Source organism: Hesperophylax consimilis, chromosome 18 (genome assembly GCF_061612785.1).
Source record: "Hesperophylax consimilis isolate HC1 chromosome 18, BYU_Hcon_1.0, whole genome shotgun sequence".
Classification (NCBI taxonomy): Eukaryota; Metazoa; Arthropoda; class Insecta; order Trichoptera; family Limnephilidae; genus Hesperophylax; species Hesperophylax consimilis.
The window spans coordinates 8904037-8919222 of NC_142853.1; the positions used below are offsets into that span (position 1 = coordinate 8904037).

At 33.1% G+C, this 15186-nt stretch overlaps 1 protein-coding gene and 1 long non-coding RNA gene across 3 annotated transcripts; one reads left to right on the plus strand and one right to left on the minus strand.

Annotated features, from left to right (window-relative positions):
- Positions 1-1637: 1637 nt before the first annotated feature.
- LOC149415316 (mitochondrial tRNA-specific 2-thiouridylase 1) lies at positions 1638-9422 on the minus strand. 2 transcript variants are annotated; one of them, XM_089642281.1, is made up of 5 exons: positions 9377-9422; positions 6810-7160; positions 5879-6105; positions 3335-3502; positions 1638-2012 (listed from the first exon to the last, which is right to left on the minus strand). In XM_089642281.1, the coding sequence occupies exons 2-5, from the start codon at positions 7135-7137 to the stop codon at positions 1701-1703; spliced, it is 1035 nt and encodes a 344-aa protein (XP_089498407.1). In that variant the 5' UTR covers positions 7138-7160; positions 9377-9422; the 3' UTR covers positions 1638-1700. The 2 variants fall into 2 exon arrangements, with proteins under 2 accessions (XP_089498407.1, XP_089498406.1); XM_089642280.1 differs by lacking the exon at positions 9377-9422 and adding an exon at positions 7895-8052.
- Positions 9423-11502: 2080 nt separating this feature from the next.
- Positions 11503-13998, plus strand: LOC149415317 (uncharacterized). The gene is made up of 4 exons (XR_016303769.1): positions 11503-11929; positions 13200-13285; positions 13615-13705; positions 13810-13998. It is a non-coding gene; the product is annotated as an uncharacterized LOC149415317 (long non-coding RNA).
- Positions 13999-15186: the final 1188 nt, after the last annotated feature.

Sequence of the window (15186 nt, forward strand, 5' to 3'; positions counted from 1 at the left end):
GCAAAATGGGTACCCAAAACCATTTGAAATGCAAAATGGAAATGGGTCAAAACTTTTCCATTTGAAAATGTAAAATGCAAAATGGTTTTTAGAAAAGCATTTCAAATGCAAAATGCAAAATACCTATTTTCAAAATGCATTGAAAATGCAAAATGGTTTCTCAGGTCAAACAATTAAAATAATTATAGAATTTTTAAACAATTTTGTCATTTAATAATGGACATCAATGTAGAACAAACATATTACATGATGGTAAATCCAAAAACACCACGACTACAGATTATGAAACCACAAAAAATTTGCGCCGGACTAATGTTGCCAACGTAAAAACATAAAAACTGCTATCTAACATTTAATATTATAGCGTCATGGCCCCATGTTCAGTATTTGAATCAGTATTTTTTTAAATGGTATCACTCAATTGCCAGGGCTCCTACCAGGGAGCAACTTGACAAATGTAAATTATCTCTCATAGCGAGGTTGAGGACCGACTGATATTTGGGGCTTATGAAAAAAAATGAGTGGAGATAGTAGGAAGAATGTTGCAAAAAAGCATTTAAAATGGAAAATGCACTGAGAAAAGCATTTAAAATGCAAAATGCAAAATGGTTTTTAGAAAAGCATTTAAAATGCAAAATGGAAAATACCCATTTTGCATTTCCATTTGAAACAAAGCACATCTCTGGTAAAAACATCCGGCAAACACAAAAATCTCATGCTACCAATGCGTAACTTGCGTAATCTGCTTCAACAAAGTTATTTATTTTATGATTGTTGAAAAACTGTTAATTTCAGGTGCATATGTTGTGACACTAGTTTCGGTTTAGATTTTTTTACTGCCGAACTTCTAAAACCTCGCACTATGTGGTAATGCAAAATCTCATGTTTTTGGTTTGAGAATTTGTTCGCTTAGAAACATTGTAGATGCTTTAATTAAATACTACGAGTAGAACACATCTTGGCCTTTAAAACAATAAAGCACTTTTTTGATAAGTCTTTTTATAAGCTGAGAAAAAAATAAAGTATCGGGGCTATAAAAACTCTTTCAAAGTTCAAAATCTCCTTCTCATGAACTTATTTTTTGTTATGATTTTATTGTATAATGTGACAAATTAAGTTCTTTAGAAAATTATGGTAAAACATTTATATATATTTGTGCCTTAACTTTGCAAAATAAAATAAAACACTTTTTGACAATGTTTTTTTATGCATAAATCAAAATTATTATTATTATTTATGCTGGTGTTGAACGGGAATTTAAATCATTTCACCATTTGCATAAGGAGTATTATCGTTAGCGGCCCGATACCAAAAGTTACATGACTTGATGCATCGCCTTAAATGGGAAGCAGACAATAATAAAAATGTGTTAAATTTTATGACTTTTGAAAAAAGGCACATCTTCAGGTGTATTTCGCTAATACATAGTATTCGTTTATGATGGATTCACCGCTGGACTTTTATAACTTCTTATGTGGGAAAAAAATCGTGTTTTTTGCAGTTTTTTTGTATGGAATTTCAAGAGACCGAAAAATAAAACTTCTTACACGTGAAAACTTCTTAAGTGAGTTTCACCTTACATTATTTAATAATAATATTATCAATTTAAATAAATAAATCCTAAGAAAAACACAACATTATAACAAGTATAATATAAATTATTTATTTCACAACAAAACAGTTATTGAATGTCTATAAAACTAAATATCTCTTACAAACATTAAACTCGGTCCGATATTTATGATGCGTGCACTACCGAAGCATTCATTATCACTGTAGAATATTGCGTATTGTCCTTGAGTGATTGCACGAAGTGACGTATCTAGTATTAACATTAGACCACTGGCTGTCTTCATTATGCGACACTTAACAAATGGTTTAGTATGCTGAAATCTGAAGTAGCATCTAAATACTCCATCTTTCTTCAGAGCCTCAGGTTCGTCAGCTATCCAGTTCGGTTCATTGGTCATAACAAGTTTAGTTAATAGCGATGGATGTTCGGTTCCTCCAATCTTAAAAAAAAAACATTGTATGAATACCACAGAGTAAATAATAACAGAGCTTCGCATTGCACTACATACTAGTATTTTCATATCTATATCATACATATCGTTTTTACAATGGTGCGTGAATAATTCTTCAATTTAATTATCCGTATCAAGCCGTACATACACATCCCAAAAAGGTTTAGTTTATTTACAAAAACTGAATATTTAGTATAAAGTATTGCGTTTGACCCATAGACATACAAATTAATAGACAAGCCAATCAGGGAAAGGAGAACAAACCAGCATGCACGGAGCGTGGGAGACAATGTGACCGTCCCTCTTTGGGTGATTTGTCAATAAATGAATCTAACAGTATACAGGTTTGCATTGTAAAAAAAAAAAAAAATAATAATACTAGTCCTTTTTACAATGGCGCACAAAATTGCTGGCTGCGTAAAAAACTTAACTACTTATCCCAAATCAAAAATATACAAAAGTTCGGCATTGTTTCTAAAATTTTATATTTTGTTACGCTATTTAGTTAGACACTATTATTTAATGTCTTTTTTTTGAAAACTCGCTCAATTTTAGCATCGCTAACGATTGTTTAAAAACAAACATACAAATCCTACGCAGAAAAGTCCCACAATGAACAGTGCTGCAAACCTTTGCTTTACTTTAGCGAAGTTTAGTTTTCTGGTTATTTCAATGTTCTCTCTTCGGTGGTCAATGTGCGATTTTTAATGACTTCTGATGAAATTGTTCAAAAGTGTGATCAATTTTTATTTTTGGGATATCATGCCATGTTGCGCTGTCTCCTTCTTTAGACAATGTTTCAGACAGCGTTACATTGTCCATTACTGTTGTGCACTGCCAAAGCATTCATTATCACTGTAGAATATTGCGTACTGTCGTTGAGTTACTCTGCCCTGATAATGGCCTCTGTTACCCTGTCCGAAATGTTGGCTAAAGAAGGAGGTGGAATAACACAGCATACCCCAAAAAGTTAAATTTAAGTTGGCGACATCAATGTGCTTTCAAATCGGTATACACACATCACACTATTTTTTTTTTTTTAAAAGAAAGACAAACATTCCCAGGTTACGAATAACCCAACAATGTTTGAAAATCTCCTACTACCACCACAGAAAGCCGAAAATGTTGCTTGTGTTGTGATGGAGGACTTAGCCAGCCGAGGAATCGAACACGCGACGCTCGGGTGAGACCCATGCGCTATGCCCACTCAACCACTGACCACTTCTATTGAATGTCTTTTCAGTGGTTTCGACAGATCAATAATGGGGGGAAATCAATTAGGAGAAGAAAAACTCTCATTTGAAACTTACAACATATATGGAATTATCGTCTAAGTTCTTCTTCAACACGAAATGACGTCTTGTAAGTCCACCAATGTGACACCTCTGTCCGAGTGTCCACTGATGAATCCCGTTATGTCTTCCCAAAACCTTCCCGGTGTCAAAGTCTATGAAATCTCCCGGCTTAGAGTCGACATACTGAAATAAAAAAAGTTAATTCTTTACACAATCTATCCCACCATGCGGCATGTTTTGACACAATGTATGACAAGTTTTGGCGAAATTTCATGGATCACATAAGATACATCCGCGTACGAGGAAAACGCATAGACATGTTTAATCCTTTCAGTGCTGATCACTGATGGGAGTGGCATGCATATATTGCATATGGTGTTATATCGAGTGGCATCAAAGACGGCAGCGAAAGAGTTAAACCAGATGTGTTAATTTTATGTGAATTCCAGTGGGCTACTTAACCTTACAACCCTTTAGAAAACCAATTAGAAAATATGTTTGGGTGATATAAGAAGCCCTAAAAACGGCCAAACGGTGGACTCTAGCATTATGAAATTTGCACAACTTTTTCTCATCAATACAGCATCATTTACATCACCAACTATGTAGCTTTCAAATGTCCATTTAATCTTTAATTATTCTGAATAAGGTAAGATGCAATATTTTTTTCCGCTTAATATAAATATACGAGGCATATCCAGAAAGTAAGTGTACTGAATTTTTGTAGGTTACAAATCTTTTTATTGAAACAAAAAAATTACATGGTTACCGTAGTACATATGTAAGCTATTTTTCGACATAGTCGCCATTCCTCTCAATGCAGGTGGTGAAGCGGGGTATCAACTTTTTGATGCCTTCCTCGAAGTAGTTTCCCGCCAACCCCTTCGTCCACTTCTCCACCTCCTCCTTTACCTCCTCGTCGGTTGAAAACCTTTTTCCATCCATGTACAGCTTCAGGGAGGTAAAGAGATAATAATCTGAAGCTGCTAGGTTAAGGGAATGCGCGGGGTGGTTCAGGATATCCCATTTAAACGAAGCAAGCAGTTCCTTCGTGGCGTTGGCCGTGTGTGGTCTGGCATTGTCGTGCAGCAGGCTAACTCCCTTTGTCAGCATGCCTCTCCTCTTGTTATGAATCGCCTTCCGCAATTTTTTTAGGGTCTCACAGTATCTTGCAGAGTTGATGGTCTCCACTTGAGGCAGATATTCAATCAAAATTATGCCTTGACAGTCCCAAAACACGGATGCCACGATTTTCTTGGCTGAAATTGTGGTTTTGAACTTTTTGGTGGAGGGTGAAGAGGTGAGAACCGTTTTTAAACTCGCGATACCACTTGTACACACTCGTACAATTCATAGCTTTATCACCATATGCAGTTTTAACCTCATTATAAACCTCAAACGGAGGTTTTTCCTTCCAAACGAGATAACGGATGAGCCGCGTATTTCGCATTTGGTGGGAGATTGGATTGACATTTTTCACGAAACGTGTTGTCGCGTTGACACTTCTCAACGTACTGACCTTGAACAGGTCTCGTTGCGGAGGGGAAGAGTCAGGCTACACGTAAGTGTAGCCAACATATCGAAAATATAATTCATTCGGTCGTGAGAGCCTCAGTACACTTACTTTCTGGATATGCCTCGTATAATACAAAAAAGCATCGAAATTTTAGGAGCAACGTAAATGAAACACAACAAACACTAAAATGAAGAGTACCAGCGTTATGAAATTAGCAGAGCTTTTACTGACAAATTTCTAAATAAACGCTCTAAATAAATTTGTAGCGTCGCAAAAGCATTAGCTACGAAACTATGAAATTTTGACTAAAATGCAAAAAATAATTAATTTTGTAGATGGCTAAAATAGGAAACAACAAAATAAATTAAATGCACATTCTTTTTTGCACTAACAAAATCTACACCAGCAACTAGTTTTAACTCCTCAAGCAAATTTGTTAAGTTTTGGGAACAAACGGCTATTACCCGTTGAGTCAATTTTTTCATAGCTGTTGTCATAGTTAGAAATATGAACTAAACGGTGTTAGAAAGGGAAAACAACAAGCTTTACATTAAAATATAAAAATTAACCACAGAGTAATTAAAAAGTACTCCTCTACGAAACCAAAGCTTCCGACCGCAATTCGAGAAATATTTATGAAACTTTATAAATTTCCAATTAATTATTTTTGTATGAAACGACTAAAAAGTAAGGTGGCGGTAATGTTTATAATACATTTGTGTAATAAAATATGTGTTTTTTTTCATTATCAGTAATTTTAGTTAGTGAGTTGAGATATTTAAAAAAAAAATTTATTTGATTAAAAAAATTTTACATTTCATAAATTTTATGTTTATTTTTAATAATACAATTTGAAAGCGTATTTCATTACCTTTCAAAAGAGAATTGTAATTTTCGGATACGTTCAGATATATCCCATTCATTTGAATTTTATTGAGAAACGAAAATACACACAAATTCTCCAACTTTCTGACAGCATCCTTAAGAAATATAACGGTCAATATGCCAAAGGTCTGAAGGATTAAAGTAGATTTTTTTGATACCCCAGAAATAAAGTCCTTGAATTGTCTATGTCCAACGAAGCACATGCCAGTACTATCCTTTTTGGTTGCCACGTTGAGCAGTCCCTCTCTTTTAGCGATACTTCTAACAGTTGTTTTATTCAGGTTCGCCAAAGGAAACATGGTCCTTCGCAAGGGACTCTGTGGAACTTGGGCTAAGAAGAATGTCTGATCTTTAAATTTGTCCAATGGCTGCAGCAATTTTACTCCTGGAATATAAAATAATCCCTTAAGTGAAATCTTCTTTATTCATCGCTTCATTTATAAAAAATGTTAGTCAAGAAAGTGTAGAAATTGGAGTTAAAATTTTCATTATTATGGCAGCACTGATTTTAGAACAAATTATAGTACATTTCAAATTCAAATGTAGGGTAATGATTGACTCCCGATTTTGACAGTGGACAGTAAAAATGGAATAAAACGTGTTTGATGATGATGTGAAAATATTGACTTGGATCATAGTGCTATTTTGTAGTTACATAGTTACTTTTACTTGCCTTATAAACAATCGCTGCCCACTCTATTTTTTCTTGTCCTTATCATAACTACTGTATCGGTGATTCAATCCAATATTGAAAGAATTGAGTGTTTATACGGGCAAAACTATTTATTTATATTCATATTGCGTATGTACGGGCACAGACCAATAATTTGTCTTAATATTTTAAACTATAACTTGCACAGAGTGTATTTTAGTAAAGTAATTAATTTAACACCATCTATGAACACGTAGATTAAAACGTACGTCACATTTAACCGTTACCCTTGTAGGAAGTATTGGTTTAACCACAGTAATAGTGGTTACAATGGAGCTAGCATTGGGAGGACCTAACCACATTTAAACTAGCAAATTTACGCAATTTAAATGGATCAAATTGTAACCTTATTACAATATTAAGATAAGGATACTCACTCACTCCTTCCTTATAATTTTCCAAATAGGGTCCAAAAGACGTGTTAGCATAGTGTCCCGTTGCAATGGCATCTGCATTAAGCGTGTTGAGGCAATGTTCATAAAAACATTTAAATTTTACTTTACTATTGCATAAAATATCAGGATTTGGTGTGAGGCCATCTTGAAAATCTTTCACGGTGTTTGTAAATACGTCATTCCAGTACTGTTTTACGAAATTGACCTGCGTTATAGGAATGTCCAACTTTTTACACACAACTCTTGCATCCTCATAGTCTTTTTCGGATGTACAAAATCCAATTTCGTCGACGGAATCCCAGTTTTTCATAAATACTGCGTTCACATCGTAGCCTGAAAAAAAAACAGATAAGAATATTAATTTTCAAGCCGAAATGTGCTTGGCATCTAACTCTGGCTAATCTTCACAAAAAAGTTGCAAATATGATTGTTTGGACATGTATTAAAAATGACAGACTTCCCAATAAAATACTGGCGGCAATTCCAAGGAAGACATTGGGAAAACTCCAGAGGTTGTGCGATGAGAGGCTGGGTCCGCAATGGACAGAAGCTGCTGAAGTAGCCCGGGACAAGGATGCCTTGAGGCGCCTTGTCGTGTAGGGAAGAATATGAGAAGAGAATTTTCGACCCACTGGCTTCATAATTCATGCTGCCCTTTTTTCTTTATGCCGTGTATTATAATATTTACATAGAGCAAACTCCTGGAACTTATCATCCAATATGGATGTTTACAAACAAATACCATTAACTATTAACACATTCATAATAAACTAACAAAAACAAACATATTGTAACATCAACAGCTTAGGGGTGAAGATAAAAAATAAATGAGTACCTATCTAAGTTCCTATTTGAAAATATTATTACTATATTGTTGTGGCAATTATAAATGTTTTTGAATTCGGAATTTTAACATAACAAATCATTAATGGCATAATATTGTGAAAATTATCGTAGCAAATTGCAGTTATTTATATTTAAAAGTAAAGATTGAGGAACCAATAGGTATATTATATTAACTTACAAACAAATTATTACATCAGTTTCAAAGTTAAAAGCAAGATTACCTTTAGATTTTAATAAAAATGCTGCCACAGCACTGTCAACACCACCCGATATGCCTACTGCTATTTTTCTGAAGTTAACCATATTTTTTTTAATACAGAAATGTGAAATACGATGAAACAAACGAAAAAGGAGATTATGGTATTATGGTATTATGATTTTATTAAATTTTTAGGTTAAAATGAAAATCTGACGTTTCCCTTTAAGGCTGATGAGTAAACATAAAAAAAGTAAGTTTGTACTCTCAAATAATATCATAATGTATACAAATGTATATTTTAACTACTGCACGCAGAAGAGCTATAATGCTATCATAATTATTTAATTGGTTAGCGGCAGCAGGTACGTGTCGCGGGACAATGTATTGGTAAAAATAAAGAGCGGGCATATTTGAAATGTTTCGTTTGGTGGAATAGCTTGCCGACTTCCAGAGTTCACAGGTTCATTTTCCTAGGTGCTCAAATAAATTTGTTATGCTTTTTTTCAAAAATAATTTAATTGAATACCATATAGTAAATTTGCGGCACGTTTCAGTGGGCAGTTGAAACTCACGCGGTATTAATTTTTTTTTAAATAGGTACCTAGGTATTTAAGCATTTATTTTAAAATCTACCAACAAAAATGTAGACTCTCTGAGGTAGCCAAAAAATGTTTAGAAATATCTCTCTAACGAAATATTCTAAAATAATGTCGCTATCCGCATCTGTCTGTTTGTGCGCTTAGTTCCTCATTTAAAGAATTTCTTCCGGAAGGTTTATATATGTATAATATATGCATATTTTATGTATGGAAATTAGAGAAAAGTCGTGTTAAAAATCATCGAAAATGTTTATACTAGAATTCACAATCTCCAAACTAACTCTACTCCAAATCATTCACAACCCAAGCAAAGCTAGGTACACTTCAGCTAGTAATGTATAGTTCTCTACGGTAAAGTTCTGTAATTACATTTTTATATAGGTATTATATGTATAATAAAAAATGTAAGGATGGGTCTTTTCAGAGAATTTGAACAATTCATAAAATTTGAACGTTCATTTTCGGGTTCTGTGAAAGTCCTATTCAAGTTCTGTTATTATATCATTATAGGCTAGTTGCTTTACAGAACTTGAAAAAATCTTTCACAGAACTTGAAAATTAACTTTTGAATTGAAATTCGAAAAATTGTTGAAATTCTATGAAAAAACCCTTCCTAAATGTTAGTTTGTTCAAAATCTTCAATCTACGAAAGTTCTTCGCCGATTTGACACAAATTTGCATTCCATAAGTAAAAACATGTTATTTTTTAAAATAGCGCCTGTTTTACAAACGTGCTTTTTTTTAAAAACAGCTCCACCTGTTGAATGTAAAAGCAACACGTGCTATTGTTTCTTTATCTGCACCGACAGACTTATCCACAACAACGCGTGGCGGGATACATCTAGTTCTAACATAAATTAGATATTCGCTTGAATATCAAATGATCAATGGCGTAATAGTTTTACCAGAATTTTGTCGATACTGTCAAGGGCCATTAGCTTCCGATTCTCGTCCCCAAGTTTCGACTAGCACTCAACCACAACAGCATCACCAATTTGATTGCGGATAGAGAAAAAAATATTTTTTTTAATGACGGGTGTGGCATTGGCATGAGATAACACGAAGAATCTGCCCCACGCGTCATTGATGCTGATTTGCGTAATTAAAAAAATATCAACTGAAAACAATGTTGTGAAAAGTTCTTTATTGGTATGACGTCTTGGAGTAATATGGGTGCAAATACGATTTTACCATCACTATGACATTATTCCTATCTCTTTTATGATGGGAAAAAACAAGATGTAATTATTTATAACTTTTAACGTAGTAAGCTCACGAAACAACTATTTTTAATTACTACGAAGCACTTTGAAGTAGGTAATGCAAAATCATGTGTATTTGATTTGAAAATTTGATCGCTTTTAACTGTTTTAGAAGCCTTTCTTGGCCTTTGAAATAATCGAGCGTCTTTTATAAGCCCAGAAAAGGAAAAAGTATTAGGCCTACAAAAACTGCTTTAAAGTTCAAAATCACGTACTTACGAACCCCTTTTCAGTGGTGGTTTTATTTTATAATGTGGCAAATAAAGTTCTTTAGAAAATGATCGTAAAACATTTTTATATTTTTGCCTGAACTTCGCAAAATAAAATAAAACACGTTTTGGCGATGTTTTTTTATGTTGCATAAATCAAAACGGGCGGCTGGTGTTAAGCGGGAATTTAAACCGTATTGCCATCTACATAAGGAGTGTTATTGTTAGCGGCCCGATTCATGACCTTATACGACGTGATGCATCGCCTTAAGTAAGTACTTACACTCACGAATATATTCCAATATTTAACGTAAAAAAGTCATCTCCGCAGCAACTCGACATATGATTAGAATTAATAAGATAGTACCTACTTAGATAATACAACTTTTATCGAAAAGGACTCATGTAATTCGTTATTTGATAACCCTAATAAATATTTAGATAAAATAATACGTAGTGCAAAATAATAATAGCAGTTGTATAATTATATAATATACTTACAGTGATAATTAATAATAACAACATATCCATCAAACAATTTCATGCCATTTTCAGAAAATAATACAAGGGTACATTTCTCTCTTGGCACACACTCCATGTTAAATACATACAGGGTGTCCGGGAGTAAAGTACACAAACTTCGACAGGTGATTCTACAAATAAAAGAAGAGATAAATTTCAGCGTATTAAGGTAGTTTTCAGGTACAAAAGTTGAATTGTTTTTAGGGAAAAAATAATAAATCAAAGTAAAAATAATAAACTAGACAAACCTCACCCCCTGAACCCAGGCACCCCTGCTAAGTCACCAAACGTAGCAGACCACTTGGGGGCAAGGGGTGTTGGTTATCTAATAAATGGTTCCCGGGGCTGCGGTTCCTATACCCGCCTCCCAAATTGCTATAGCTACGCCCTTGTTTCATACAAGTAAACTATTTCGTCTCAGGTAGGCAGTTACAATTTTCACCAAAAGTAAAATTACGTGTTACGTGTGTGTTAAAAAAATGTTTGCTTTCGGTCATTATTTTTTTACTGGTGAGCTGTATTTTAATATAATTAATTAAAAAAAACACAGTATTAGCTTTCATGTCTTATTTCATCATGCGGTAATAATATAAGTACCTACGCCGGTTGAAACTAGTAAAGTAATACTGCGCACACTTGTGAACAAGGGGAACAACATTTTTTACAACATTAATATGCAGTTATTTTCATATTCAGTAATAATATTGGCAGGTACCTACTTAGTTCATACTTCGAGTAGGTACTTTCATTTTCAATTTGAACGCGTTGATTTGCATTATAAACCAAGTGGTTTTGTGAACAGTAGACCCCGGGTACCAAAAAGTACGTTTCTAATTTTATCTTTTTTATATGAAAAACCACTTAAGGCGACACAATACCCTGATAACGGGGATTTGCCCCGACGCTCACATTTTAATTATTTCTGATGAGCTTATTACTAAAATCTTAAATGTTTCTAGAGGGATTCGAAGGGATGCAAGTTATTTATATTTAAGATGAATAAAAACAGGACCTTACAATTAAATATATTATGTAAAACGATAAGTACATTTTATTAAATGTAAAATGTTGTAAGATAAGCGGCAAGTACCAGATTTTATTTTTCTAGACGATGAATTAGTAACTTCCCGACGACTCCCTCACAAAAGATTAGAGATTTTATTAATGTATTCATAAGAATTAATTAAAATAAAAACACTCGCGAAAATCCAATTTCTGGCCAGATACACGAAAAACGACCGCCAGTACTTCAAAACTCTCTATTGTGCGTAGTATATTTGTGTGCGGGTTGACAAGGAGTTACTACGTATTGATTCAGACGCCGCGAAAGTTCCGGCCTGTAAGGTTGTGTCACCCGGCCGGTCGCTCCGGTCATTTCTTTTACGTATTTTTTTATTTAATCAAACGATACTTTGAAATCTATTAGTGAAATTTTCTGTTTTTTATAATTTAACTTCTTCCTCAAGTGAGTAAAGGTTTTTTTATATAAATAATAAATATAAATATAAATAATAACCAATACAAAAGAATACATTGTTAAATGCGTAAATGTGTAGGCACTTGAGAAAAAAGGTGACACTAAAGTATTGTCGTTATGTTATTATATATCATTTCTAGCCCAAGTAGACTTTTTTACTATTAATCTTTTTTTTCACGCGACGCGGCTGTCTGTCCGGTTGTCACAACCAGCGGCACAGAATGTTATAGAGTGCCCCTTCACTAGAATCGTTTTCCTAGTTTTATTTATTTACGCCCTACTGGGCTTTTACATTAATTTCTAATTATACAGTCATGTTAGTTGTAACAATGGAATATCTAATAAATTATGGTAAAATAAAAGGAGTTTTTTTACTAAGGAGTGGTATTCTCTTATATTTCAATAAAGTGTTTGTGAAGAGTTCGTTTCATTACTAATACTCCAGGGCAATTACCGATTCGCGATCGTAATTATTCCGGTAGTCCCAATTTTTTTATATGTTTTATAAACTGGTCCCCTGATGTAAAATCTGAGTTTCCGACCTTGGCACACCTGTGCTCGCGCCGCCATTTTGAAAAAAACCGGCCGAAATCGCTCCAAAATCTAGTTTTTCCAAAATATCTCATTCCCAATGCAAATTTCGGCTAAATTAGCTGAACAATTAAAGTAGAACATAAAATTACTTACTACTTTTGTGTAAACAATTTTCTTCAATCTCTAATAGGTACCGAGGTAGAAAGTCGTAAAGGTGCGTATATTTTTGAAAAAAACAAGTTTTTTGCGCGACTAGCTTTTGTTTTTTGTAAATATCTCGTTTCCAGTACAATTTTGTGAAAAAATTATTGATACTAATTTTGTAGAAAATAAAATTTCATAAAATAAATAGGTATTTAATTTATGTGTTTTAACTCTAATATGTATCCAAGCTCTTATCCACCAAAACCAGTTAAATTACCCAACAACAAATTTTTGAAATTCGAAAGTTTTTTTTCCATAAAACAAAAACTCTACATCGAAAGTTTTTCTCCATACAGACAATTAGACATATGTCACCTATAAAGTACCTAAAGTCATTCGAATATTAAAAAGAGTCATTAATATTTTAAGTTTAGATTGTTAGATCATTTGTTGTAGATAGAATTGTGCAATTATCTCCCCAAGTTACTGCACTTACTTACGTTGAAATGATTTTCAAATTTAAGGTAAAATTGAACCAATTTATAATAAATCTCTTGGCTAATATATACTTACGTTTCAGTTAAATATGGGAAAACAGAAGACAAAAGGAGTTTTATCCCGAACAAAATTACGGCACCAAGGAAAATGTTTAACGGAATGGAGAAGGTACTACTTAAATACACACATAAAAATAGATCTTTGGGATACGTTTTTTACAGAACATAATTGTACAATGTCAGCTTAAATAATTTTATATATGTAGATATATACATATATACGCAGTCGATAAACTTCTGAGCATATTGAATTTGGAATATAAGAAGTAAATTAATTTTGATTTCCGGTGACATATTTTTATTTTTACCGAAATGCATTTTTTACACCAAATAAGCTCAGGAATTGTTGGTGAAAGTTTGTCGGGCATGTCTTAATACATCTCTAAATAATTAGGGAATAGAGACAGTATAAATAATTAACAATATTTCTCATTTTAGGAAAAATTCCGCAAAACTTCATCCAGATAATATTGCAAATAATAAAGAAAATACGAGTATTGTGTTAAACACTATACCGACACTCAACATGGTAATTTTTTCACAATTTCTGTAAATATAAAGTAAATAATATTAATTTTATATGATTAAATAAGCGATCTAAAAAAATTAACAAAAACTGACATTATTTTTCAGCACGGACCAGAGATGAATGAACCTGAAAAGTTTTCACTATTTGCTGGCTCTAGTTCTTATGACACTAACGTGCATGCCGTTTCCAGCCCCTTATAGCTAGGTCTGACGCAGGCATGACGATTGTTGTCAACTGATATGTTCTCACAACAATAATTGTTGAAGAAAAATAAAATTAAGGAATGAAATTTAAAACACTTTACCTCTGTTTCAATTTTTGGCCTGGTTTTGGTGGATTAGAGCTTGGATACGTATTAGAATTAAAACACATAAATTATATACCTATTTATTTTATGAAATTTTATTTTCTACAAAATTATTATCAATAATTTTTACACAAAATTGTACTGGAAACGAGATATTTACAAAAAATCAAAGCTAGTCGCGCAAAAAACTTGTTTTTTTCAAAAATATACGCACCTTTACGACTTTCTACCTCGGTACCTATTAGAGATTGAAGAAAATTGTTTTCACAAAAGTTGTAGGTAATTTTATGTTTTACTTTAATTATCTAGCTAATTTAGCCAAAATTTGCATTGAGAATGAGATATTTTGGAAAAACTAGATTTTGGCGCGATTACAGCCGGTTTTTTTTTAAATGGTGGCGCGAGCACAGGTGCGCCATGGTCGGAAATTCAGATTATACATCATGGGATCAGTTTATAAAACATATAAAAAAATTGGGACTACCGGAATAATTACGATCGCAACCCCCTTTTTGGCGCTATGTGTACTGGCCTATAATACGGAATCCCCAAATATATCGACAACATTCTCACATTTATAACCCAGATAACATGTAGGTACGTTTATAATCAACAAATCAATACAAAAACCGACCAATATCATATAACAACAAAGGCAAAGGCATATGGCAACAAAGAAAAAAAGAACAGGTATCCGCTAGTAAGCAGGGTGAAAAAAATCAAAGGCAGAATAAAGAACACAGAAAAAATGTGCAATTAATGCTTGCTTCTAGACTCAGCAATATACCACCTCTATCTATATTACAGCAGGTAATTTATACACTTGTATATACCCGTCTATACGTACTTATACGCTCGTGTGTATAATTCCAAAATTTGATTGAAAAGTGAATTAACATAATGTTTCTAATATTGTTTTTATTTTATCACGAAAATACTTAATATATCAATAATCCGATGCCGAAAGGACCGATTTCACCGGAGAAAAATTCTGATTTAAACATATAATTTTATTATGAACGTATTGAAGTCGTAAAAAATTTTCAAATACATATTTCCCATACATATTGTTTTCAATTATATATCCGTAATAGAAATTTTAAACCGTTAAATATTTATGTTATAAACAGAAAGCCTACCTCAAACATTAACGAATTCTTAATGTATCATGAAT

Bases quoted from the DNA above. Each gene is read 5' to 3' on its own strand.
- LOC149415316 (XM_089642280.1), bottom strand. From the start codon at position 7,976: ATGGTTAACTTCAGAAAAATAGCAGTAGGCATATCGGGTGGTGTTGAC. The intron at 7,161-7,894 runs GTAATCTTGCTT...TTTTTTTTTCAG, and splicing joins ATTTTTATTAAAATCTAAAG to GCTACGATGTGAACGCAGTA. The intron at 2,013-3,334 runs GTAAGTTTCAAA...TTTTTTTTTAAG, and splicing joins ACGATAATTCCATATATGTT to ATTGGAGGAACCGAACATCC.